At 40.3% G+C, this 25,722-nt stretch overlaps 1 protein-coding gene and 1 long non-coding RNA gene across 10 annotated transcripts in view; one reads left to right on the forward strand and one right to left on the reverse strand.

Moving 5' to 3' along the window:
- OCA2 (OCA2 melanosomal transmembrane protein) overlaps positions 1 to 25,722 on the forward strand; it is a 269,698-nt gene that overhangs the window by 200,534 nt on the left and 43,442 nt on the right. For all 9 annotated transcript variants that reach the window (XM_082465697.1, XM_082465689.1, XM_082465690.1 and 6 more), the window contains 2 exons: positions 13,135 to 13,194; positions 13,835 to 13,939. In XM_082465697.1, coding sequence (XP_082321823.1) covers positions 13,135 to 13,194; positions 13,835 to 13,939 — 165 coding nt within the window. The remainder of the gene's footprint in view (positions 1 to 13,134; positions 13,195 to 13,834; positions 13,940 to 25,722) is intronic.
- LOC309662709 overlaps positions 24,660 to 25,722 on the reverse strand; it is a 435,223-nt gene continuing 434,160 nt past the window's right edge. The window contains exon 3 of the long non-coding RNA XR_014264905.1: positions 24,660 to 25,429. This is a non-coding gene — a long non-coding RNA (uncharacterized lncRNA). The remainder of the gene's footprint in view (positions 25,430 to 25,722) is intronic.

Here is a 25,722-nt window from a genome sequence, read left to right on the forward strand (position 1 = left end):
CTTTGTCTTGATGGGATAAACACTGGAAGTTTTAAAGCAATTTAAGATATAATTTATATATCATAAAATTCACTCATTTTAACTTTACAGTTTAATGATTTTTAGTAAATTTTGAACGTTTTATCCCTATGACCCTGACGCCCATTTATAGTCAATTTTAGCTCTTAACTCCAGCTCTAGGCAATCACTAATCTTTTTTCTATGTATTGATATGCCTTTTCTGTACATTTCATCTAAAAGGAATCCTATACTGTGTACCATTTTCTGTCTGGTTTCTTTAAATTAGAATAATGATGTTGAGGTTCATCCATGTTCTGGTATATATCTTAGACTCATTTTGTTTTATTGCTGAATAGCATTCCACTATATGGATATACCATATTTTATTTACCTATTTTCATAAACATCTGTGTATATTTGTGTATGTCTTTATGTGGACATGTTTTCATTTCTTTTAGGTAGATATTAGGTCTTATCATAAGTTTAGATTCTTAAGAAACTGCCTGGGACTTCCCTGGTGGTCCAGTGGTTAAGAATCCGCCTTCCAATGCAGGGGACGTAGGTTCAATCCCTGGTCAGGGAACTAAGATCCCACATGCTGCAGAGCAACTAAGCCCAAGCACCACAACTACTGAGCCCAAGCACTCTAAAGCCCATGCGCCACAACTACTGAGCCCGCATGCTACAGCTCCTGAGCCTGCATGCTCTGAAGCCCACATACCACAACTAGAGAGGCTGCACGCCTCAACTACTGAGCCTGCGTGCTCTAGAGCCTGCACACCACAACTAGAGAGAAGCCCATGCGCTGCAACAAAGAGACCGCATGCTGCAATAAAAGATTCTGCATACCGCAATGAAGATCCCACGTGCTGCAGCTAAGACTCGATGCAGCCAAATAATAAATAAATAAATGTTTTTAAAAAACTGCCAAAATGTTTTCCACAGTGGCTGTACCATTTTACATTCCTATCAGTAATGTAGTAGATTCCAGTTTCTTTATATCCTCTCTGTCACATAATGCCATTCTTTTTGATTATAGACATTCTAGTAGGTGTGAAAAGGTATTTAATTTTTTAAAAAGCAAATATGGGGAAAAGTCCATTTGAACCATGGTTTTCTCTGGATATATGCCCAGTAGTGGGATTGCTGGATCATATAGTAATTCTATTTTTAGTTTTTTAAGGAACCTCCATACTGTTCTCCATAGTAGCTGCACCAGTTTACACCAACAGTGTAGGAAGGCTCCCTTTTCTCCACACCCTCTCCAGCATTTATTTTTTGTAGACTTCTTGATGATGGCCATTCTGACTGGTGCAAGGTGATATCTGGTAATTTTTATTTGCATTTCTCTAATAATTAGCTATGTTGAGCACCTTTTCATGTGTCTCTTGGCCATCTGTATGTCTTCTTTGGAGAAATGTCTCTTTAGGTCTTCGGCCCATTTTTTCAGTGGGTCGTTTGTTTTTCTGATATTGAGCCGCATGAGCTGTTTGTAAATTTTGGAGATTATTCCCTTGTCTGTTGCATCATTTGCAAATATTTTCTCCCACTCTGTGGGTTATCTCACAGAATGGGAGAAAAGCTTTGCTGTGCAAAAGATTTTAAGTTTCTTTAGGTCCCATTTGTTTATTTTTTATTTTATTTCCATTACTCTAGGAGGTGGGTCATAAAGGATCTTGCTGTGATTTATGTCATAGAGTGTTCTGCCTATGTTTTCCTCTAAGAGTTTTATAGTGTCTGGCTTTATGTTTAGGTCTTTGATTTATTTTTGTGTATGGTGTTAGGAAGTGTTCTAATTTCATTCTTTTACATGTAGCTGTCCAGTTTTCCCAGCACCACTTATTGAAGAGGTTATTTTTTCTCCATTGTATATTCTTGCCTCCTTTGTCAAAGATAAGGTGACCATACACCATATGCGCATGGGTTTATCTGTGTTTTTCTATCCTGTTCCATTGATCTATATTTCTGTTTTTGTGCCAGTACTATACTGTTTTCATGAGTGTTGCTTTGTAGTATAGTCTGAAGTCAGGGAGCCTGAATCCTTCAGCTCCGTTTTTCTTTCTCAAGATTGCTTTGGCTATTTGGGGTCTTTTGTGTCTCCATATAAATTTAGAAAATGTTTGTTCTAGTTCTGTGAAAAATGCCATTGGTGATTTGATAGGGATTGTATTGGGTAGTATAGTCATTTTGACAATATTGATTCTTCCAACCCAAGAGCACGATATATCGTTCCATCTGTTTGTCATCGTCGACTTCTTTCATCAGTGTCTTACAGTTTTTGGAGTACAGGTTTTTTGCCTCCTTAGGTAGTATATAAAAGTTATAAATGTCTGTTATATTTTTTGATGCTATTTTGAATACAATTGTTTTCTTAACTTTATTCTGATTGTATGTTAACATTACATAGAGATACAATTGATTTTTTAATATTAACACTGTGTCCTGTGACCTTGCTGAACCCATTTATTAGTCTAGTAGCTGTTCAGAATTTTCTTTCATGTCATCTGCAAATAAAGACATTTTACTTTCTTTTCAGATTGGAATGCCTTTAACTAGCTCACACTCTCTTCCTCTCTCTCCTCCAAATACCCTCCTTTTCCCTTCTTTTTCTTTTTTTCCTGTCTTGTTGGCCAGAACCTCTAGTTTAATGTTGAAGTGATGAGTATTGACATTCATACCTTATTTCTGATCTTAGGGGAAATGTATTCAGTTCTTCACCATTATGCATAATGTTAGTTATAGGTTTTTTTAATAGATATCCTTTATTAGGTTGATAAAGTTAGGATATATTCCTAGTTTGTTGTGAAATTTTATCAGTAATGTATATTGGATTTTGTCAAATGTTTTATCTGTATCTATTAAGATGACCATATGACTTTTAACATTGAAAAATGTTACTACATTACTAATTTTCTACTGGTATACTACATTGACTGATTTTCAGCTGTTAAATCTACATTGCATTCCTGAAGTAAATCTCACTTGGTCATGGTGTATAATAAGTTGTTGAGTTCAGATTACTATTATTTTGTTGAGAATTTTTTCATCTACATTCATGTGGGATATTGGTCTACATTATTATTTTTATGTGATGTTTTGTCTGGATTTGGTATGAGCATAACACTGAATGAGTATAACAGAATGAGTTCAGAAGTATTCTTTGTAGAAGAATTTGTGAAGGGCTGTTTTTAAATATTCAATAAAAGTTTCCAGTGAAGCCATCTGGGCCTGGAATTTAAATTGTGGGAAGGTTTTGTGTTTGTTTGACTTTACTAATTCCATTTCTTCGGCCTATTCAGGTATGATATTTCTTCTTGAGTAAATTTTACTAATTTTTGTCTTCTATGAACTTGTCTATTTCATCCAAGTTTTCTTATTTTTTGGCATAAGTTGTTTATAATATTGCCTCTAATACTTTTTATTTCTGTGAAGTCATTAGTGATATTCCCTTTTCCATTTCTGATTTTGGTGATTTGTGTCTTCTGTCTGCTTTCTTGATTAGTCTAAGTAAAGTTAGAAAATTTTTTTGATCTTTAAAAAAGGAAAATTTTATTTCATTAATTTTCCCTTTTTTCCATATTAAATCGTTGGATAAACTCTTACATTGGAAATATGTTCTTCTTTTTTTTTTTTTAAGCTGGGAATCCTTATAGACCCTAGTTTCTAAGATTTAGTTCGTACTGCATTTCGTCTAAAAATGTCTATTCTCTCAGTGACAAAGATATTTTGTTTTCATTATCGTCCTCTTCTTCCCTTATAGATGTGTATGTTCTTAAAATTTCCAGCCTTTAAAACTTTCTCAGGTTACCCAACTAGCCAGAAGAAAATCAACTTCCAACAAGCTTCTTTTTACTGAATTCTCGGTTCCTGGTTTCTTCTTGCTCCCTTTGACACCTGGGTCTTCTTATTTTATTTTATTATTATTATTTTTAACATCTTTATTGGAGTATAATTGCTTTACAATGGTGTGTTAGTTTCTGCTTTATAACAAAGTGAATCAGCTTTACATTTACATATATCCCCATATCTCCTCCCTCTTGTGTCTCCCTCCCACCCTCCCTATCCCACCCCTCTAGGTGGTCACAAAGCACCGAGCTGATCTTCCTGTGCTATGTGCCTACTTACTTCCCACTAGCTAGCTATTTTACATTTGGTAGTGTATATATGTCCATGCCACTCTTTCACTTCATCCCAGCTTACACTTCCCTCTCCCTGTGTCCTCAAGTCCATTTTCTATGTCTGCATCTTTATTCCTGTCCTGCCCCTAGGTTCTTCAGAACCTGTTTTTTAGATTCCATATATATATATATATATATATATATATATATATATATATATGTTAATATACGGTATTTGTTTTTTTCTTTCTGACTTATTTCACTCTATGACAGACTCTAGGCCCATCCACCTCATTACAAATAACTCAATTTCATTTCATTTCTTTTTATGGCTGAGTAATATTCCATTGTATATATGTGCCACATCTTCTTTATCCATTCATCTATCGATGGACACTTAGGTTGCTTCCATGTCCTGCCCAATGTAAATAGAGCTGCAGTGAGCATTGTGGTACATGACTCTTTTTGAATTATGCTTTTCTCAAGGTATATGTCCAGTAGTGGGATTGCTGGGTCATATGGTAGTTATTTTATTTTTATTTTTTTAAGGAACCACCATACTGTTCTCCATAGTGGCTGTATCAATTTACATTCCCAGCAACAGTGCAAGCAGGTTCCCTTTTCTCCACACCCTCTGCAGCATTTATTGTTTCTAGATTTCTTAATGATGCCCATTCTGACTGGTGTGAGGTGATACCTCATTGTAATTTTGATTAGAATTTCTCTAATGATTAGTGATGTTGAGCATCCTTTCATGTGTTTGTTGGCAATCTGTATATCTTCTTTGGAGAAATGTCTAATTAGGTCTTCTGCCCATTTTTAGATTGAGTTGATTGTTCTTTTGATATTGAGCTGCATGAGCTGCTTGTAAATTCTGGAGATTAATCCTTTGTCAGTTGCTTCATTTGCAAATATTTTCTCCCATCTCTGGGTTGTCTTGTTTATGATTTCCTTTGCTGTTCAAAAGCTTTTAAGTTTCATTAGGTCCCGTTTGTTTATTTTTGTTTTTATTTCCATTACTCTAGGAGGTGGGTCAAAAAGGATCTTGCTGTGATTTATGTCATAGTGTGTTCTACCTATGTTTTCCTCTAACAGTTTTATAGTGTCTGGCCTTACATTTAGGTCTTTAATCCATTTTGAGTTTATTTTTGTGTATGGTATTAGGGAGTGTTCTAATTTCATTCTTTTACATGTAGCTGTCCAGTTTTCCCAGCACCACTTATTGAAGAGGCTGTCTTTTCTCCATTGTATATTCCTGCATCCTTTATCAAAAATAAGGTGACCATATATGTGTGGGTTTATCTCTGGGCTTTCTATCCTGTTCCATTGATCTGTATTTCTGTTTTTGTGTCAGTACCATACTGTCTTGATTACTGTAGATTTGTAGTATAGTTTGAAGTCAGGGAGCCTAATTCCTCCAGCTCCGTTTTTCTTTCTCAAGATTGCTTTGGATATTAGCAGTCTTTTGTGTTTCCATACAAATTGTGAAATTTTCTGTTCTAGTTCTGTGAAAAATGCCCTTGGTAGTTTGATAGGGATGGCATTGAATCTGTAGATTGCTTTGGGTAATAGAGTCATTCTCACAATGTTGATTCTTCCAATTCAAGAACATGTAATATCTCTCCATTTGTTTGTATCATCTTTAATTTCTTTCATCAGTGTCTTATAGTTTTCTGTATACAGGTCTTTTTTCTCCTTAGGTAGGTTTATTCCTAGGTATTTTATTCTTTTTGTTGCAGTGGTAAATGGGAGTGTTTCCTTAATTTCTCTTTCAAATTTTTCATCATTAGTGTATAGGAATGCAAGACATTTCTGTGCATTAATTTTGTATCCTACTACTTTACCAAATTCACTGATTAGCTCTAGTAGTTTTCTGGTAGCATCTTTAGGATTCTCTATGTATAGTATCATGTCATCTGCAAACAGTGACAGTTTTACTTCTTTTCTGATTTGGATTCCTTTTATTTCTTTTTCTTCTCTGATTGCTGTGGCTAAAACTTCCAAAAGTATGTTGACTAGTAGTGTTGAGAGTGGGCAACCTTGTCTTGTTCCTGATCTTAGCGGAAATGGTTTCAGTTTTTCTCCATTGAGCATGATGTTGGCTGTGGGTGTGTCATATATGGCCTTTATTATGTTGAGGAAAGTTCCCTCTATGCCTACTTTCTGCAGGGTTTTTATCATAAATGGGTGTTGAATTTTGTCAAAAGCTTTTTCTGCATCTATAGAGATGATCATATGGTTTTTCTCCTTCAATTTGCTAATATGGTATATCACATTGATTGATTTGCATATATTGAAGAATCCTTGCATTCCTTGGATAAACCCCACTTCATCATGGTGTATGATCCTTTTAATGTGCTGTTTGTTTCTGTTTGCTAGTATTTTGTTGAGGATTTTTGCAGCTATGTTCATCAGTGGTATTGGCCTGTAGTTTTCTTTTTTTGTGACATCTTTTTCTGGTTTGTGTATCAGGGTGATGGTGGTCTAGTAGAATGAGTTTGGGAGTATTCCTCCCTCTGCTATATTTTGGAAGAGTTTGACAAGGATGGGTGTTAGCTCTTCTCTAAATATTTGATAGAATTCACCTGTGAATCCATCTGGTCCTGAGCTTTTCTTTGTGGGAAGATTTTTAATTACTGTTTCAATTTCCGTGTTTGGGATTGGTGTCTTCATATTTTCTATTTCTTCCTGGTTCAGTATTGTAAGGTTGTGCTTTTCTAAGAATTTGTCCATTTCTTCCATGTTGTTCATTTTATTGGCATATAGGTCTTGTAGTAGTCTCTCATGATCCTTTGTATTTCTGCAGTTTCAGTTATTACTTCTTCTTTTTCATTTCTAATTCTATTGATTTGAGTCTTCTCCCTTTTTATCTTGATGAGTCTGGCTAATGGTTTATCAATTTTGTTTATCTTCTCAAGAACCAGCTTTTAGTTTTATTGACCTTTGCTATCATTTCATTCATTTCTTTTTCATGTATTTTTTTTTCATGTATTTCTGATCTGATCTTTATGATTTCTTTCCTTCTGCTAACTTTGGGGTTTTTGTTCTTCTTTCTCTAAATGCTTTAGGTGTAAGGTTAAGTTGTTTTTTGAGATGTATCTTGTTTCTTGTGGTAGAATTGTATTGCTATACACTTCCCTCTTAAAACTGCTTTTTCTGTGTCCCATAGGTTTTTGGTCGTCATGTTTTCAAAGTCATTTGTTTCTAGGTATTTTCTGATTTCCTCTTTCATTTCTTCAGTTATCTCTTGGTTATTTAGTAGTGTATTCTTTAACCTCCATTTGTTTGTATTTTTTACAGTTTTTTTCCTGTAATTGATTTCTGGTCTCATAGTGTTGTGGTTGGAAAAGATACTGGATACAATTTCAATTTTCTTATGTATACCAAGGCTTGATTTATGACCCAAGATGTGATGTATCGTGGATAATGCTCCATGAGCACTTGAGAAGAAATTGTATTCTGTTGTTTTTGGATGGAATGTCCTATAAATATCTATTAAGTCCATCTTGTTTAATGTATAATTTAAAGCTTACATTTCCTTATTTATTTTCATATTGGGTGATCTGTCCATTGGTGAAAGTGGGTTGTTAAATTCCCCTACTATGATTGTGTCACTGTCAGTTTCCCCTTTTATGGCTGTTAGCATTTGCCTTATGTATTGAAGTACTCCTATGTTGGGTCCATAAATATTTACAATTGTTATATCTTCTTCTTGGATTGATCCCTCAAACATTATGTAGTGTCCTTCTTTGCCTCATCATAGTCTTTATTTTAAAGTCTATTTTGTCTGATATGAGAATTGCCAGTCCAACTTTCTTTTGATTTCCATTTGCATGGAATATATTTTTCCATCCCCTCACTTTCAGTCTGTATGTTTCCCTAGGTCTGAAGTGGGTGTGTTGTAGACAGCATATATACAGGTCCTGTTTTTGTATCCATTCAGCCAGTCTATATCTTTTGGTTGGAGCATTTAATCCATTTTCATTTAAGGTAATTATCAATATGTATGTTCCTATTACCTTTTTCTTAATTGGTTTTGGTTTGTTATTGTAGGTCTTTTCCTTCTTTTGTGTTTCCTGCCTACAGATGTTCCTTTAGCATTTGTTGTAAAGCTGGTTTGGTGGTGCTGACTTCTCTTAGCTTTTGCTTGTCTGTAAATGTTTTAATTTCTCCATTGAATCTGAATGAGATCCTTGCTGGGTAGAGTAATCTTGCTTGTAGGTTTTTCCCTTTCGTCTCTTTAAATATGTCCTGCCATTCCCTTCTGGCTTGCAGAATTTCTGCTGAAAGATCAGTTGTTAACCTTATGGGGATTCCCTTTTATGTTATTTGTTGCTTTTCTCTTGCTGCTTTTAATATTTTTTCTCTGTATTTAATTTTTGATAGTTTGATTAATATGTGTCTTCACATGTTTCTCCTTGGATTTATCCTGTATGGGACTCTGTGTGCTTCCTGGACTTGCTTGACTATTTCCTTCCCCATATTAAGGACGTTTTCCACTATAATCTCTTCAAATATTTTCTCAGTCCCTTTTTTTTCCTCTTCTTCTGGGAACCCTATAATTCGTATGTTGGTGTGTTTAATGTTGTCCCAGATGTCTCTGAGGCTGTCCACAATTCTTTTCATTCTTTTTTCTTTATTCTACTCTGCAGTAGTTATTTCCACTATTTTATCTTCCAGGTCACTTATCCATTCTTCTGCCTCAGTTATTCTGCTATTGACTCCTTCCAGAGAATTTTTAATTTCATTTTTTGTGGTGTTCACCATTTTTTATTTGCTCTTCAGTTCTTCTAGGTCCTTGTTAAACGTTTCTTGTATTTTCTCCATTCTATTTCCAATATGTTTGATCATCTTTACTATCATTACTCTAAATTTTTTTTCAGGTAAACTGCCTATTATCTCTTCATTTGTTTGGACTGGTGGGTTTTTACTTTGCTCCTTCATCTGCTGTGTTATTTCTCTGTCTTCTCATTTTGCTTAACTTACTGTGTTTGGGGTCTCCTTCTCACAGCCTGCAGGTTTGTAGTTCCTATTGTTTTTGTGTCTGCCCCCAGTGCATAAGTTTGGTTCAGTGGATTGTGTAGGCTTCCTGGTGGAGGGGATTGGTTCCTGTGTTCTGGTGGATGAGGCTGGATCTTGTCTTTCTGGTGGGCAGGACCGTGTCTGGTGGTGTTTTTGAGGTGTCTGTGAATTTATTATGATTTTATGCAGCCTCTCTGCTAATGGGTGGGTTTGTGTTCCTGTCTTGGTAGTTGTTTGGCATAGGGTGTCCAGCCCTGTAGATTGCTGGTCGTTGAGTGGAGCTGTGTCTTAACATTGAGGTGGAGATCTCTGGTAGAGTTTTCGCCATTTGATATTTAATGGGGCCGGGAGGTCTCTGGTGGACCAATGTCCTGAACTTGACTCTCCCACCTCCGAGGCTCAGGTCTGATACCTGGCCGGAGCACCTAACCCCTGTTAGCCACCGGGCTCAGAAGAAAAGGGAGAATAAAAAATTAATTAATTAATTAATTAATTAATTAAGGTTATTAAAATACAAAATTTAAAAATATTTAAAAAATTCAAAAGTAGTAAAAAAGAACGAAAGAAGAGAGCAACCAAACCAAAAAACAAATCCACCAATGATCACAAGCAGTAAAAGCTATACAAAAAAAAAAAAAGACAGAGAGAACCCTAGGACAAATGCAAAAGCAAAGCTATACAGACAAAATCACACAAAGAGGCATACACATACACATTCACAAAAAAAGAAAAAGGAGAAAAAATTTATATACATATATGTGTGTATATATATATATATATATATATAAAAGGAAGAGAGCAGCCCAATCATTAAACAAATCTACCAATGATAATAAACTCTAAATACTAAACTAAGATAAACATAAAACCAGAAACAAATTAGATGCAGAAAACAAACTCCAAGTATACAGTTGCTCCCAAAGTCCACTGCCTCAATTTTGGGATGACTTGTTGTCTATTCAGGTGTTTCAGAGATGCAGGGTACATAGAGTTGATTGTGGAGATTTAATCTGCTGTTCCTGAGGCTGCTGGGAAAAATTTCACTTTCTCTTCTTTGTTCGCACAGCTCCTGGGGTTCAGCTTTGGATTTGGCCCGACCTTTGCATGTAGATCATCTGAGGGCATCTGTTCCCTGCCCAGACAGGAGGAGTTAAAGTAGCACCTGATTAGGGGGCTCTTGTTCATTCAGGCTGGGGGGGAGGGAGGGGTGTGGAATGCATGGTGAGCCCATGGCGGTAGAGGCTGGCGTGACGTTGCAACAGCCTGAGGCTTGCTGTGTGTTCTCCTGGGGAAGTTGTCCCTGGATCACGGGACCCTGGCAGTGGTGTGCTGCACAGGCTCCTGGGAGAGGAGGTGTGGATAGTGACCTGTGCTTGCACATAGGCTTCTTGGTGCCTGCAGCAGCAGCCTTAGTGTTCCAGCCTGTCTGTGGTGTCTGTGCTGATAGCCATAGCTTGCGCCAGTCTCTGGAGGTTGTATAAGCGGTGCTCTGAATCCCCTCTCCTCATGCACCCCAAAACAATTGTCTCTTGCCTCTTAGGCAGGTCCAGATTTTTTCCCGGGCTCCCTCCCAGCTAGCTGTGGCACACTAGCCCCCTTCAGGATGTGTTCACACAGCCAACCCCAGTCCTCTCCCTGGGATCTGACCTCCAAAGCCCGAGCCTCAGCTCCCAGCCCCCACCCGCCCTGGCCAGTGGGTGAGCAGACAAGCCTCTTGGGCTGGTGAGTGCTGGTCAGCAACAATCCTCTGTGTAGGAATCTGTCCACTTTGCCCTCTGCACCCCTGTTGCTGCGCTCTCCTCCCTGGCTCGGAATCAGCCCCCCCGCCCACCCCCCGTCTCCACCAGTGAAGGGGCCTCGTAGTGTGTAGAAACTTTTCCTCCTTCAAAGCTCCCTCCCAGAGGTTTGAGTCTCATCCATATTCTTTTGTTTCTGTTTTTTCTTTTTCTTTTGCCCTACCCAGGTACATGGGGGAGTTTCTTGCCTTTTGGGAAGTCTGAGGTCTTCTGTCAGAGTTCAGTAGGTGTTCTGTAGGAGTTGTTCCACATATAGATGTATTTGTGGGGAGTAAGGTGATCTCCACGTCTTACTTCTCCACCATCTTGAAGGCCTCCCCAACCTTGTATATTTTTATATTCAATCTTTTTTTCTCCTTTATCTGAGTTGATTAAGGATTATGTAAAATTTTATTTCCCACTTTTTGGCAGTTACATTCTCTTTTAGTGGTTTACTCTAGAGATGACAGTTTATATTCTTAACTCATCAAGGGTAAACGTTAATTCTTACTATTATACTCTTCAACTCTATTTTCTTTAAACAAAATTCCTCTACTATATCCAGCACCTGTGGATTCTCATTCTTGCATGTTGGTGGTATATCCAAATCTGTTTTGGTTATTTCTGCTTTTGTTCATGTTACTTGTCTTCTTGTATTCTTGATGACCCTAGATTATAATTTTGTTACTTGATCTTAATCTGTGGGAGTCTTGAGAGGCTACATTTGGAGTGCTTTCTTCCAGAAACTTCTTTTGTTTGCCTCTGCTGGATGCCAGGGGATAATTTTTTCAGCCTGTTTCAAGGCTGTCAGTGCAGTGTGAGAATCCGTGTTTCAGCTTACAACCTTGCTGCTGCTCACACCTCCATGATCTCACTTCAGCTCTTGGTTGGCATCAAGCTCAAGGCAATTTCATCCTTCCTTGCCATTCAAGTCTGCAGCTCCCAGCCAGCTGCAAGAAGTATTTTCATGGGAAGGGAGATTCCTTGGAAAACATTACATTGTCTTGCTAATCCAGTAATGCCCTAAAAGTGTGTTTTATCCAGAGTCTATTTATTTAGCTGCGGAACGGACCTTAAGACCTCCTACGCCATCATTTTGAAGAAAGTAGTGGCACTGATTTATTGTATTTATCTAATTTCAATGGAACAACAATGTCAGATCATTGCTGAACCAGCTTTTTGCAACTAGTCACTGCAACAGAAGGATAATTATGTTTCATATTGTGAGGGATTTACATCATATTATACAATCATCTTTTCACTATATAAATTGACAGAGGAGACAAGTGATGCATATAGCATCTTCAGCTATACATAAACTTTAGTTTGCTGAAGTGTAGAATATATATTATATATTTACAACTTTAGATTTGATAGAATTAGGTGTTACATAGTTATCTCATTTGTCATTTTATAAAGGAGTATCTATTGGCTATTTGTATTTTCCTCATATCTTGACTTTCTTTTTTAAACATAGCCAAGCTGATGTTTTCAGTATTTGTAATCATTCACCATGATGACATCACAGTGAAAAGACCACATTTGAGAGGTGCTAGGTAGCTATGTCACCCCCATGTCTGGTTCCCTCTCGGTGCTTCCTGTCTGGGATCTGTCATGGATGGCAGAAGATCTCCTCTTCAGCTGGGATGAAGTAGGCAGACTGAGCAGAATGGCTCCTGCACTTATGTCTCCATCTAATCTTCTTTCCTACCTTTCTCTGGAAACAATTTTCTGAATCTGTCTAGTACTATGAAAATAGTACATGCTTCAGTTAAATAGACCTTTCTTTGAACGTTATGAAAACCGTGCATTTTCTTTATATTCTTCTAAAACTCTGTGATGCTTAACTTTAAAAAGGAATTTGAAATGCAACTTACTTGCAAGACATTCTATATAGAGAGACATTTCATTATGTACAGGTGAACAGTACTCCTATACAGCGATCTTAAAATAAAGAAATGGCCTTCCATCCAAATGTAAATTTAGTATGGATATTAACTCAAATTAATGAGAAGTTCCTGCCTCTGCTACTGTGTCCTCTTCTCAATGAATCTTCAGTGTGCATATAAGATAGTAAATTATTTATAGACTGTGTGTTTGATCTTTTATAAAAAATGAGAGCGCCATGTTGACTTATTTTCATTTTAAAGCCATGTTTTTAAAAATTTGATATATTCTCAGTTTTAAATTGATTCTTATCATACATCTATTTCTTCTAGGCATTGGCACATCTCCACTTAATAGAGTATGTTGGAGAACAGACTGCTTTGCTAATAAAGGTACATTAAATACTGCGATATAAAGTGCTCCAGCCACTATTCCTTTGATTTTTTTTAATTGGCAAGAATAGGGCACATTAATTATATAAAAAATTATATCAGGGAACCTATTTTATCCTGTGTAGCTAAGAGATGAAAAGAGACTTTTTTCAAAGAATATATAATTACAGATGCCTACAATTTTACTATTAGCCTTTAGTTAAAACCTTTCCGGGAAGGAGTGAATTGAGACAGCAGTCTCAGTAAGTGATGCACAGAGGTCCCAGCCTAGGGTCACCACATGGGAAGTGAGGTCAGTGTGACCAGTGTGTCACCTGGTGTCCCACCAGGAAAGGGAACACTGGACCTGCTGCCCCACCCACCCCCGCCCCGGCCCCCAAGGGTTTGTTGGCTTGAGCATGATTGGGAGTCACTCCTCTCAGTTACTTGTAGACCCTGGCCCAGTCTCCTGGTAGGGGTCGGGAAAGCCCAGTTGGTCCTGTTTGCACACCTGGGTCTCCCTTGCTCTCCTTGTGTGGAAGAGGAAGGACCAAGAGCCCTGTGGTCCCTTCTGAGTCTCACATGTCCTAGCATCAGCTCCTCAGTGCGTGTGATCTATGTAGCTATGGTACACTGCCCTACTCTTATCTGTTCCTTCCAGATGGTCCCAGAAGATCAGCGCCTTGCAGCTGCCATCATCTTGGTGGTCTGGGTCTCAGCCATCGCATCGTCCCTGATTGACAACATACCATTCACTGCTACCATGGTGAGTCATAGTCTCCTCCATGTGATGAGGGCCCAGCTTTCACCTGCACACAACCTGGACTCACCCTTCCTTCCAGAGGAAGCAGAGAATGAGCCCTGTCCCTTTACTGCGCTCACAGTTTAAGGGAACAGATGTGATGGATCCCAGGCAGCAGCTGGGAGCTGAGGCCTACAGCTGCTGTGGGCAGTGAATCCCAGGATGGCTGGGTGTTTCAAGGTCAGTCTGACTGGGAGCTGCCACCTCTCATGGAAAAAACAGTCTTTCTTTCTTTCTTTTTTCAAAGAAAATTGGAAGACACCAAAGACAGAGGCTGGTTGAAGGTGTTCATCCTTTATTCCCGACAAATGTAGAAGCTATTCTAACTGGCTGGGGTAGCTTCTGGTGCTATGGCCTGGATAAGACTTTGAATTCTCTGTGTGATCTTGACCCAAGTCAAGATTAGGGGGTCCATATTAGAGGACTTTTACAGAGCTGTTCCTGCTGTGTCTTCTGACGTCACTGATTGCTCAACTTAGGGCAGAATTGTGAATGCCTGGTATGACAGCATAAAGGTGGGAACAGGAACCTCGGGTCCTGTCACAGCACCTGGTGTCCCAGGTGTGCTGGGTGTGCATGAACACTCCTCATGGCTGGATTCTCGATAGAGGAGACTTATCTCTTGTTCTTGTGACCTTGAGGGCCACTCCTCTCTCACAGGACCTTAGGGTGACTGGGACTCATTGTCACCATGCATTGCCTGGAATCACAGTGTCTGCTGCATTGATGCTCCAGTTACCTAGCTATTGTTCTTCCAGGGTCTGGGTTTGGTAATTCTGAAGTAATTCTGTGGCTCTTATTATTTCTTTATGAAGCCCTGAGTTAGAAGAGTCATCTAGATGTTGTTGAATGTGCTGGTACTGCTCAGCGGGTGCTGTCATTACTGTGGTCCTGCAGAGGGCGAGGGGCAGCAGCACCTCTCAGGCAGGCTAAAGTGGCAGGGCCCTGGGCTTCTGAGATGCCAGGTCAGCTTGTGTGTGAATCCCTTTCTTAATTGAAATAGATTCTGTAGAAGACCCCGTGCATCTGAACCCTGTGTAGCCGCAGCCCAGAGTTTCATTAGCAAACCTTTGTCTGTGCTTCCTCGAGGCCCTACATGCTCACAGCTGATGCACCCTACCTTCTCGGGGGCTTCCAGGTTTCAGGACCCAGACCCTCTCTTGGACTGAACAAAATGGTCCCTATTGTTGAAAATTTAGATTCCTCTACTTTCTAAAAATATGACTATTTTGATATTTTTCTTCCCCAAATATTAATAGTTACTTAAAATTTAAATTAAAAAATACATTAAAGGAATCACAGAGGGTAGGATAACAAATATCAGTACACTTACCACCCAAAATGAGGAAAATTTTATTCCCTCTGCCTCAGGTTTTCTTGTTTGTTTTGTTTTTAAGAAATAAAACATTATAGAAGAATGTAACATTCTCTGTTCCTTCCCTCAACCCCAATATCATTCTGTCCTTACCTCTCCTGAGGGAACTACCTTCATAAATCTGGGGCATATCACTATGGAAAGGATTAAAAGAAGGATCCTAGTTTGTGTGAGTCAACATGGTATGGAAACTAACTCCTGAGAAACCAAAGCAGTAGCTGCATGGCATGGAGCTTCCTGCAGCCCACAGATCTCTGCCACCTGAATTTACCATGTCAGCACGTGGTATCCCCTATGGCTGCATCAGAGGAGGGCCACTTGGGTTTCTGCTTTAGTCTGGAAGTGGCATCAGAAGTGACCTGTCACAGTTCTTGGGTGGGAAGTGGACACATGGCCCTGCCCAGATGCAGGGTCCTGGGAAGTATGAAGCACAGAGAGCTGGGCAGGCACTTAGGTCTGCACCACGGTCCCTTGCTCCCTTCCTCCCTCCTTTTCACTTGGCTGTCTTTTTCGCCACTTCTTTCTCATTTTGGGGGCGGTCAGGGGATGTGGTCTGTAGGATTTCATACTTAGACACCCCTGAAATGCCCTTTGACCTAGCATGTGGCCAGTTTGCCCCATGTGAGAGCAGAGTTCTGCACATGCCCACATGTACAAGCACATTGACTGTGCTGTTAGAGCTTCTTTAGATTCACTCATCCTTTCTCTAAACAATCAATTCTGATAGAGCAAATCACTTTACTGATTTATCTATTTCAACTGACAGTTCAATACATTTTCCAGAGTACTATGCAGTCGGATTAGGCATTAGAGGTTCATTATCTGTATCTCTTCAGGATGGTGGTTTCTTTCACACTGTGTAAGGTATCTCTTCATCTCTGCTCTGAGCCTCTGCCTGGTTTATCTTTTTCCAATTTTTTATTTTCAAACTTTTTTTTTGTTTGTTTTTTAAGTCCCTTTTTAGTTGTATTTTTTAAAACAACATGCAAATGGATTTTAAAAATTCCAAGCAGATCATCTCTGTTAAGAGAATAGTTTTGAAACTGCTAGGTGGCGTTTCAGGAGGCTCTGAGGAGCTCTAGTTTTTTATGTTTCAGCACAGAAAGAATTCAGCGAGAGACAAAGTGATAGATGAGAAGTGATTTATTAGAATAGGATGCTTATGAGGCTTACAAGAGGGTGCTGCACCCAAGAGCATAGTGGGCTACAGTTTTATAATTAAAGGAAAAGTGGGAAGAGGGACAAGACCACCTTCTTCCTCATTCTTGAGTAGACATCAAGCTTCCATCATCAGCTTTTCCTCCAGGTTGGGCAGGGGAGTTTTCTTGTCCCTACATGGTCAGGCCAGGACTGTCATGGTGCAACAGAAATGAGCAAAAAGGCAGTAACATATGTTAAAAATTGTAAATCATCTCAGGTTTTAGTATAATGTCACCTTTTCCTTATATTTTTGTTTATAGTGTGTGCAAAGGAGCATGTCCTAGGAATTCTTAACTTACTAAGCTCACTGGGCAGGATGTGGGTCTCATGCCACCATTGTTTTATTGTTTTGGGGCATATCTCATGTTTCTGTTGTGTGGTTTTTTTGCTAAGCTTGGTTTTGTGGTTAAGCAAACCTGCTTTCTTGAGTGATCATTAATTTACAGAAGTCTCCCATACTTTTTCTTTACTTACAATCCCCTAGTAGGATTAACTATTTAATTACCTACTTTGTCCCTTTACTCTTTCCCTTTCGGTTAACATGTTTAACTTTATTGTGTTGACTGAGAGACTTGAGTTTATTTCTACTATTTTATTAAGGTTTTGCATTTGTTATGCTTTTTCTTTTCTGATTCTTTTTTCCCTGTTATTTTCTGATTTCTCTTGGATTGATAAATCTCATCCTCCAACTGGCTTGGATGGTGCTGATTTTATTCCTAAGTCTTTTAGTGGGGATCTTTCTATTTGTAATACACATAGTTGTATCTGCATTTCAAACAACAGTTGCAATCAACATGAGAAATAAAATATTGCCTGCCAAATATCAGTAAGCAAAGGATGTCACAGTCATCAGCAATTGCAGCCACCTACAATGGTGAGCCAGTGAGTCCTGAGGGGACTCAGGAAGGAAACAAAGAATACCTGCCACCTAGCAGCCATCAGACTGCACAACGGTGAGCCCTGAGGGAACTCAGGATGTGAAAACACAGGATACTGGCCCCAAATACCTGAGGTGCATATCAAAGGAATGATTTCAATGACCCCAGACTCTTGCACCTTCCCATACATGGAAAACCGCTAAATTCCTTAACTTGAGATATCTGGTTTTCTTTCATTAACAATAATTTTTAGACATTTAGACTACCTGACCTTTGTTGTAAAACTCCTATATATCCTGGTTCCCCCACCCCCACCCCGCCCCTTGCCTTTTTGGAACAGTTTTCTCAGGGTTACTTGAGATACTGCCTCCTGAGCTTGAATTCCTAAGAATATCCACCAAATAGAACATAACTCTCAACTTTTAGGTTGTGTAATTTTTTACAGTCGACAAACAGAACCTACTTTAGTTAGTTTAAGAGGATTAGGAGTTTATCTAAGAATAGGGTACAGTTCATGGATTTTCTGAAGGACACCCTGGGTGGGGTTTGCCCCATGAAGCCCCCAACTTCTGCTGCTTTGTCTGGGCTCCCTCTCCCAATGCTGGATGCTGAGTACCTGGGCCTCTGTCACTCTGCCTTGAGCACACCTTGTCACATTTCTCCAAATTCTCCAAGCCTGACTCTCAAGTAGAAGTGTCTGATTGGAGGAGCCCATGTCACATGCCTGTTCTAGCTACAAAGGGGTTGGGAAAAGTGAGTTTCCGGCTTCTGCCTCGGGGAGCCAGAGCTCATGAAACAGAGTTCCTCAAACATAGGAGTTCCTCAGAGCCTGCTTCAATACTTACTTAAATGCCTTCTCTGCAATGCTTTCTGTACTTCCCGTGCAAGGCCTTGCTTGTCCTCTGGGGTCCTATAGCACTTTACACATAACTCCGCTAAGGTAGTCATTAAACTGATTGTCAAGACATGTCTGCAGCTGCATTCCCTTATTTACTAGCATTGTACCTGGCACAAAGAAGATAGTTAACAAGTGTTTGTATGAATAAAGAAGTAAATAAACCACAATAGATTAATTTTTCCAAAGTAACTCTTCCTTCACATCACCCTTGGCTTATCATCCTCCAGCAACATTCTGTTACTCTCACTGAGGGAATTGGGCACCTCAGTGCTCGCTGTGTTTCTGAGAGTCACAGAAAATATTGCTGCACCATCTCTCTACCAGGCCTCCCTGCCATCTGAGACATACCCTCCTCTCCAGTCGGGCTGGTGCCACTTTCCTTAGCATGATACTGGGCATCTTTCTTGTGCCTTTTCCTACAATATTCTTTGCTGCTGGTAACAGCCGTTCCCCTCAACTCTCTCCTCCCTTGTCCTGAGAGATGGTCTCACCAACATAGAGCCCTCTATGTTCCTCCAGTGGGAGGCTGTCCCTTCTCTGTATTCTTCTTCCCTGTGGCAGCTACTATCACTGCTGGCTGGAGACACCAGATGCTGGTCGAATGCATCAGCACTGGGAATCTCTGGTGTGCCCTGAGAAGGCCCTGGGAATAGATGGATATTATGAATGCATTAGTGTTGGAGACACTGCCAAAGTTGGCAGATGTGAAGCCAAATCTGACCTCCGTATTCCAACACCAAATTAACTCTAGAGACAGAGTTTTGGGTGAAGTGGAAAAGAAAAGCTTTATTGCCTTGCCAGGCAAAGGGGAGCTCAGCAGGCTAATGCCCTCAAAATTGTGTGTCCCAACCTGGGGGGAGGGGTGGTTTGTGAGGAGTTTTATAGTCCAGGGTGGGGTTGCTGATAAGGATCAGGGTGCATGCAGGGCCCACATTCCTTCAATCCAGAGATCATCTGGCATCAGGTAATGATGGATGAATTGTGACCTTCTCTGGAAGGAAGAGTGCTTCACCAAGTAGTTAACATCTTACATTTGGTGGGGGTTTTAGTTTGGCAGAAGAGCTCAAAGCTATTGCTATGTGTATCCCTTGAGGGGGAACCAGGACCCTGCCCCAAGGCTGCACTATTATTTTTTGACTGCTCCTCCCTTATCACTGCATCCCCTCCCTTCCCTGATTAGCAACTGTTTGAACCTGCCCTTTGGAACTCAGGGAAGGAGACACAGAAAGGCTTTTGTCCCCAGTAGCCCCACAGGGTTCTGCTTGGTTTCAGATGTTTTGTTTCCCTTGGACCTTCGTTCCTGACCACCAGCCTGTGGGCTGCAGGTGTTCATAATCTTTCCTTCCTTGCTGCCTGCCCTGTGGATATGGGGCTTCCTCAATTTCAGCCCCACAATTGTCCTCAGAAAAAATCCATATGTATATAGACATCTCCCCTGCTTCTGGCCTCTGACAGACGCAATGACATGAATGGGTCCTGGGGAAGTGATTTAGGCTTCCTGCCTAGATAGGATAACTCCTGCACATTTCACAGCCCTTCTCCCAACCAGGAGCATCTTCACTCTGCATGCCTGAGAAGCCCTCTGAACTTGGAGTGTGTGGAAGGAAGGGGGACTCTGGCTCTTGTCTGAGATCTCGGCAGTCATTTGTGTCCCTCTGCACCTCTGGCCTCATCCTTTGCATTCCAGAATCTTTGTGGTCTGGCCTGGCTTGCATGGACCTACAGAGTTCGGGCATTTCTAGAAGGGTAGTGCCCCTTCTACTCTATGAGGTCTAGTTTCTTGGACTGTTTCTGAGGCCAGCTCCAACCAAATGTCCCTTAGAGTACCTGCTCCTCACTGTACACTCCTGGGGAGGGCTGCTCAGGGTCTGTCTGCTGTGTGTATTTTTACTTTGGTGAGATTCCCATATTCTCAGTTTTGCGATTTTCCTGGGGGACTAAACAAGGAGACCCAAGAACATCCTGTAGGAATACTGTCAGGTCAATCCAAGGGTGGAGATAGGTTTGCCTGCCCGTGACCATCAGACATGAAGAGAAAACACAGGAACAGTGACTGGGGTCCCTGCTGCCAGGCTTGCAGAGCTGCCTGTGTTTGAGCTCAACCCCATTCTTCTGTAAGAACACAGCTCTGGCCAGTGTCATTCTCCAGGTCAACAGGGCAAAAATTCATGAGATTTAACAACATTGAAACCTTATTTAAAAATGTTAGAAAACTGTCAGATGCTCTCACCATTTCCAATGACTAGAAGTGCTGGTCAATGCCTCAGTGGGAGACTGAGGCTATGCCTGAAAAGGTTGTGAAGCACCTACTAAGAAAGTTCTTTTTGTTAAAAAATTATGAGCATTATTCTAAGGAAGTGAGTTAGAGAGACAAAAGTTCATGTCTTCTTGGGTGGTGTCTTCTCTCCAGAGCGTGCCTTTAGTTTGGCGGTGTTCCTCTGGTATTCACATTGTCAACTGTCAGATGAGAATAGCAGGTAGGAAGCACATCACATTTGTTCATGATATTTCTCTTCCAGTGATCAGAGAAGAACACCAAACAATTCAGGAAATGCCAGAGACTTGGTTTATAACTGGCAGGATCACTTTCTTGAACTTTTGCTTATCATGTAATGTCCAGAGTGGAAAGAACTAGAATGGATGAGTTTATCTATCCAAGTCATCTGGACAGGGCTTCAGTGAAAATTCCAACATGAGCATGGGCAGATTATGGGAGAGCACCCCATGGCTTTTTTGAAATTAGATTTGCTCTTTTAAATTTTCCTAATCCCCCTGCCTGGGTCCTCCCCTTCATTTTGAGCTTTGCTTATCTTAAATGGTGACACTACTAAACACACTATTAAATCAATTTAATATTTATATTCCATCAATGAATATTCCATCAGGGGAGGCAGAACAGAGAGGGAGACTTTGAAGCAGGAAGCTTGAAGCCTCCTCTCCCCTGTCGCCCCGTGTGCCAGTGTTAATTCCATACTTAGTTGGAGCAGAGGAAGAGGGAGTAACTGGTATGGTGGATGGTGGCTCTTCATCAATTGGTGTGGAAATATTCCAATATTTTAACAAATATTTCCATATAAGGAAATCCCTTTGATGTCTGCCCACCTCTCCTTCTTTCCTCTTCTCCCATCTGCAGTTGACAGGGAGCTGTGGAAGCTACATGTGACCCCAGATCTGCTTTTGTGGGCAGCTATTTTAGGCTTCCTGGTACACCACCCTAGAGACTGTACTGGAAAGCTAAAATACACTGCTAATGACTGAGAATTCCCTGACAGTCTTTCTCAAGTTAAACCTATCTTTTCAGCCTCATTTGCTTGAACAGGAAGAATTCTTAGACAATTTTCAAGTTAAAATATGATTATTCCTGTCCAGGATGTTCAAATCAAAGAATGGTAATTTATGCATATAATTTTGTGAGTTTTCTCTAACTGACTTCTTCATCATTATCTGTATTATCATTCAGCCTCTATGTGGAAGTCATTTTTCATGGCTTGTTTGTTCTCAATCATCCTTTTTCTCTGGGTTTCTTTGTAGTCTCCTCCCCACCACCTGCCCCACAGGATGTGTTAGCGCAGAGGGCAGACTGCTGTAATCCCTGACAAACAAAAGCACCCTTTAGGGTAGTAAAAGCGAGAAGTATTTCACATTCACTTTAGCTTTTATGTAATCTCATTTCTACTTTAACTCATCCTTTCCTAAAATATCCAGGAACAAAATAATGTGGAGTGTTGAATCTGGTCTAGTGAATTGTAACTAGGTTTAATAACATGAGTGTATGTAGGAATTAACAGCTCAGGTCTGGAGGAGGTGGGTCTGGGCTTGAATTCCAGCTCCACCACTGTGCAAACTAAGAAGGCCAGAATCAGAGAAGGAGAAGTGACAGCAAAACAATAAATTGGCAGGACTCTAGCAGCTTGTTCACTGCGTTCTTGGCAAGCTGTGTTAGTTGCAGGTTTGCCCATTTGGGGTCTGTGCCCAGCCTCTCTGGTGGGGGAGGGTGGCCTCGGGGGCCCTGCAGTGCCCAGGCTGAGAGCTGTTCACCTTCCATGCCCAAGGCCTGTCCACTACACCTCCGGATCCTAGCTCCACGGCACCCCACAAAAACAAGTGGCACGTTTGGGGTTCCAACAGGCTGAGAGAAAACTGATCACAGCACGTCCCATAGACATAGGACAACAAACAATAAATTATAAGAATACTCAGAGATTTAAGCACTAAACAAACAAAAAAAATAGCTTCTGGAGCTAAAACCCATAACTTTTAAGCTAAAAATATTGAATAATGAATTGAAGAAGAAAAAAGTCAGTGTTAGGCCTGAGTTAGTGGGTTTGAAGCCAAAGAGAGAGGTATCTAAAAAGTACAGAGCAAAAGTACAAAGAAACAGAAAAATGAAAAAAGGTAAGATTTGGATGAGACCAGTAAAACTAGCACGGTAATGACAGGAATTCCAGAAGGAAGGAAAGGAATACATTGTATTGACAATGCATGGCCCTTCATCCTCAAGTGGGGTCTGGGCATCAGCAGCCCTGGAGGTTATGGAAATGAGGGCTTGGCCACCCAGACATGCCAAGCCAGAACCTGCATTTGGAAAAGATGCCAGGTGGTTGTCTGCACATGTACATTGGAGGTGCACTGATCCACTATAAATAAGCCTGCCAATGCATTACTGCAGTCTTACCCTCTCCACTCCCATGTCCTTTGAAGAAGAAAGCTGTCCCTAGTGCTTGTCTGAGGCACTTATTAAATCCTACACAAAGATATCAGACCAGGAGTGGAGTATTCCTCAGAGGCCCAAGCGCTTACTCATTTATCAGAAATGGATGGGGCAATTCTACATATAGACTGAGTACCCAAACTTAAATGTCTGACCTGGGGACAACCAACAGATATCAATAACAGAATGGCAACCAGTAAGAGAGCAAGACAGAGACAAGTGCACAATGACACCAGTGGTGGTATGTGCAGAAAGGACAGGTGTGGTGCGTGCAGGGAGGACAGGTGTGCTGGGTACAGAGAGGGCAGATGTGGGTGCAGACAGGATATATATGGCAGAGCAGGGAGGACAGGTGTAGTGGGTGCAGGGGAGCAGGTGGGGTGGGTGCAGAAAGGACAGGTGTGGTGGGTGCAGGGGAGCAGGTGGGGTGGCTGTAGGGGGAAGTTAATATCTGTCTTTGCTTGTAAAAGTCTACTGCATCTTTTCTCTGCAGGTAAGTAGGTATAGCCTGCGAACTTCTCTGATTTTTCAATGAAAGGTGGATAGCACCATTTTCTATTAAAAATTTCAACTCCGAATGTTGTCAATAAATTAAAAATTCAAAACAGACCCTTCTGGCTTCTGCTCTTTACATTTTCTTTTCCAGAGGAGTCTCTACTCTTAGGGCTCATTGCCTGGTATTACTCATTATGGTCCCAGGATAGCCATCAATCTAGAAGTCCTGTGCCTGCCCTTGCGGGGTTGCCTGGGTGGCACCCTGTGCCCCAGTGCACTCTCTCCAACTCCCAGAACCACTGCTTCTTCCTGCTTGTTTTTTTTTAATTTTATATTGGAGTATAGTTCATTTACAATGTTGGGTCAGTTTCAGGTATGTAGCATATATCTATTATTTTCCAGATTCTCTTCCCCTACAGGTTATTACTGAGTTTTGAGTAGAGTTCCTGTGTTATACAGTAGGTCCTTGTTGATTTTCTATTTTATATATAGTACTGTGCATATGTTGATCTCAACCTCATAATTTGTCCTTGCCCCCAGTCTTTCCTCTGTGGTATCCATAAGTTTGTTTTTGAAGTCTGTGACTCTGTTTCTGTTTAGTAAATAAGCTCATTTATATCATTTTTTTAAGATTCCACATTTAAGTGGTGTCATATGATATTTGTCTTTCTCTGTCTGCTTTACTTCTCTTAGCATGATAGTCTCTAGGTCCATCCATGTTGCTGCAAATGGAATTATTTCATTCTTTTTTTTTTTAATTAATTAATTTATTTATTTTTGGCTGTGTTGGGTCTTCGTTTCTGTGCAAGGGCTTTCTCTAGTTGCAGCAAGTGGGGGCCACTCTTCATCACGGTGCGCAGGCCTCTCACTATCGCGGCCTCTCTTGCTGCGGAGCACAAGCTCCAGACACGCAGGCTCAGTTATTGTGGCTCACGGGCCTAGTTGCTCAGCGGCATGTGGGATCTTCCCAGACCAGGGCTCGAACCCGTGTCCCCTGCATTGGCAGGCAGATTCTCAACCACTGCACCACCAGGGAAGCCCCTATTTCATTCTTTTTAATGGCTGAGTAATATTCCATTATATATATATATGTGTGTGTGTGTGTGTGTGTATATATGTATACACACACACACACACCCCACAACTTCTTTATCCATTCATCTGTCAATGGACATTTGAGTTACTTCCATGTCTTGGATATTGTAAATAGTGCTGCAAAGAACATTGGGGGTGCATATATCTTTTCAAATTATGGTTTTCTCCAGGTATATGCCCAGAAGTGGGATTGGTGGATCATATGGTAATTCTATTTTTAGTTTTTTAAGGAACCGCCATACTGTTCTCCATAGTGATTGTACCAATTTACATTCCCAACAACAGTGTAAAAGGGTTCCTTTTTCCCCAAACCCTTTCCAGCATTTATTGTTTGTAGACATTTTAATGACGGCCATTCTGACTGCTGTGAGGTGATACCTCATTGTAGTTTTGATTTGCATTTCTCTAATAATAAGTGATATTGAGCTTCTTTTCATGTGCTTTTTGGCCATCTGTATGTTTTCTTTGGAGAAATGTGTATTTACTTCTTCTGCCCATTTTTGGATTGGGTTGCTTGTTTTTTTGATATTGAGCTCATGAGCTGTTTGTATATATTGGAGATTAATCCCTTGTAAGTCGCATCGTTTGCAAATATTTTCTCTCATTCTGTTGTTTGTCTTTTCGGTTTGTCAATGGTTTCCTTTGCTGTGCAAAAGCTTTTAAGTTTAATTAGGTCCCATTTATTTATTTAGTTTTTATTTTCATTATTCTGTGTGGTGGTTGCAAAAGGATATTGCTGCAGTGTATGTCAGAGTGTTCTGCCTGTGATTTCCCCTAAGAGTTTTATAGTATCTGATCTTTTCTTTTTCTTTTTTTTTTAACATCTTTATTGGAGTATAATTGCTTTACGATGGTGTGTTAGTTTCTGTTTTATAACAAAGTGAATCAGTTATACATATACATATGTTCCCATATCTCTTCCCTCCTGTGTCTCCCTCCCTCCCACCCTCCCTATCCCACCCCTCTAGGTGGTCACAAAGCACGGAGCTGATCTCCCTGTGCTATGCAGCTGCTTCCCACTAGCTATCTATTTTACGTTTGGTAGTGTATATACGTCCATGCCACTCTCTCACTTTGTCACAGCTTACCCTTCCT

This window comes from Balaenoptera physalus (genome assembly GCF_965194825.1).
Source record: "Balaenoptera physalus genome assembly, chromosome: 6".
NCBI lineage: Eukaryota > Metazoa > Chordata > Mammalia > Artiodactyla > Balaenopteridae > Balaenoptera > Balaenoptera physalus.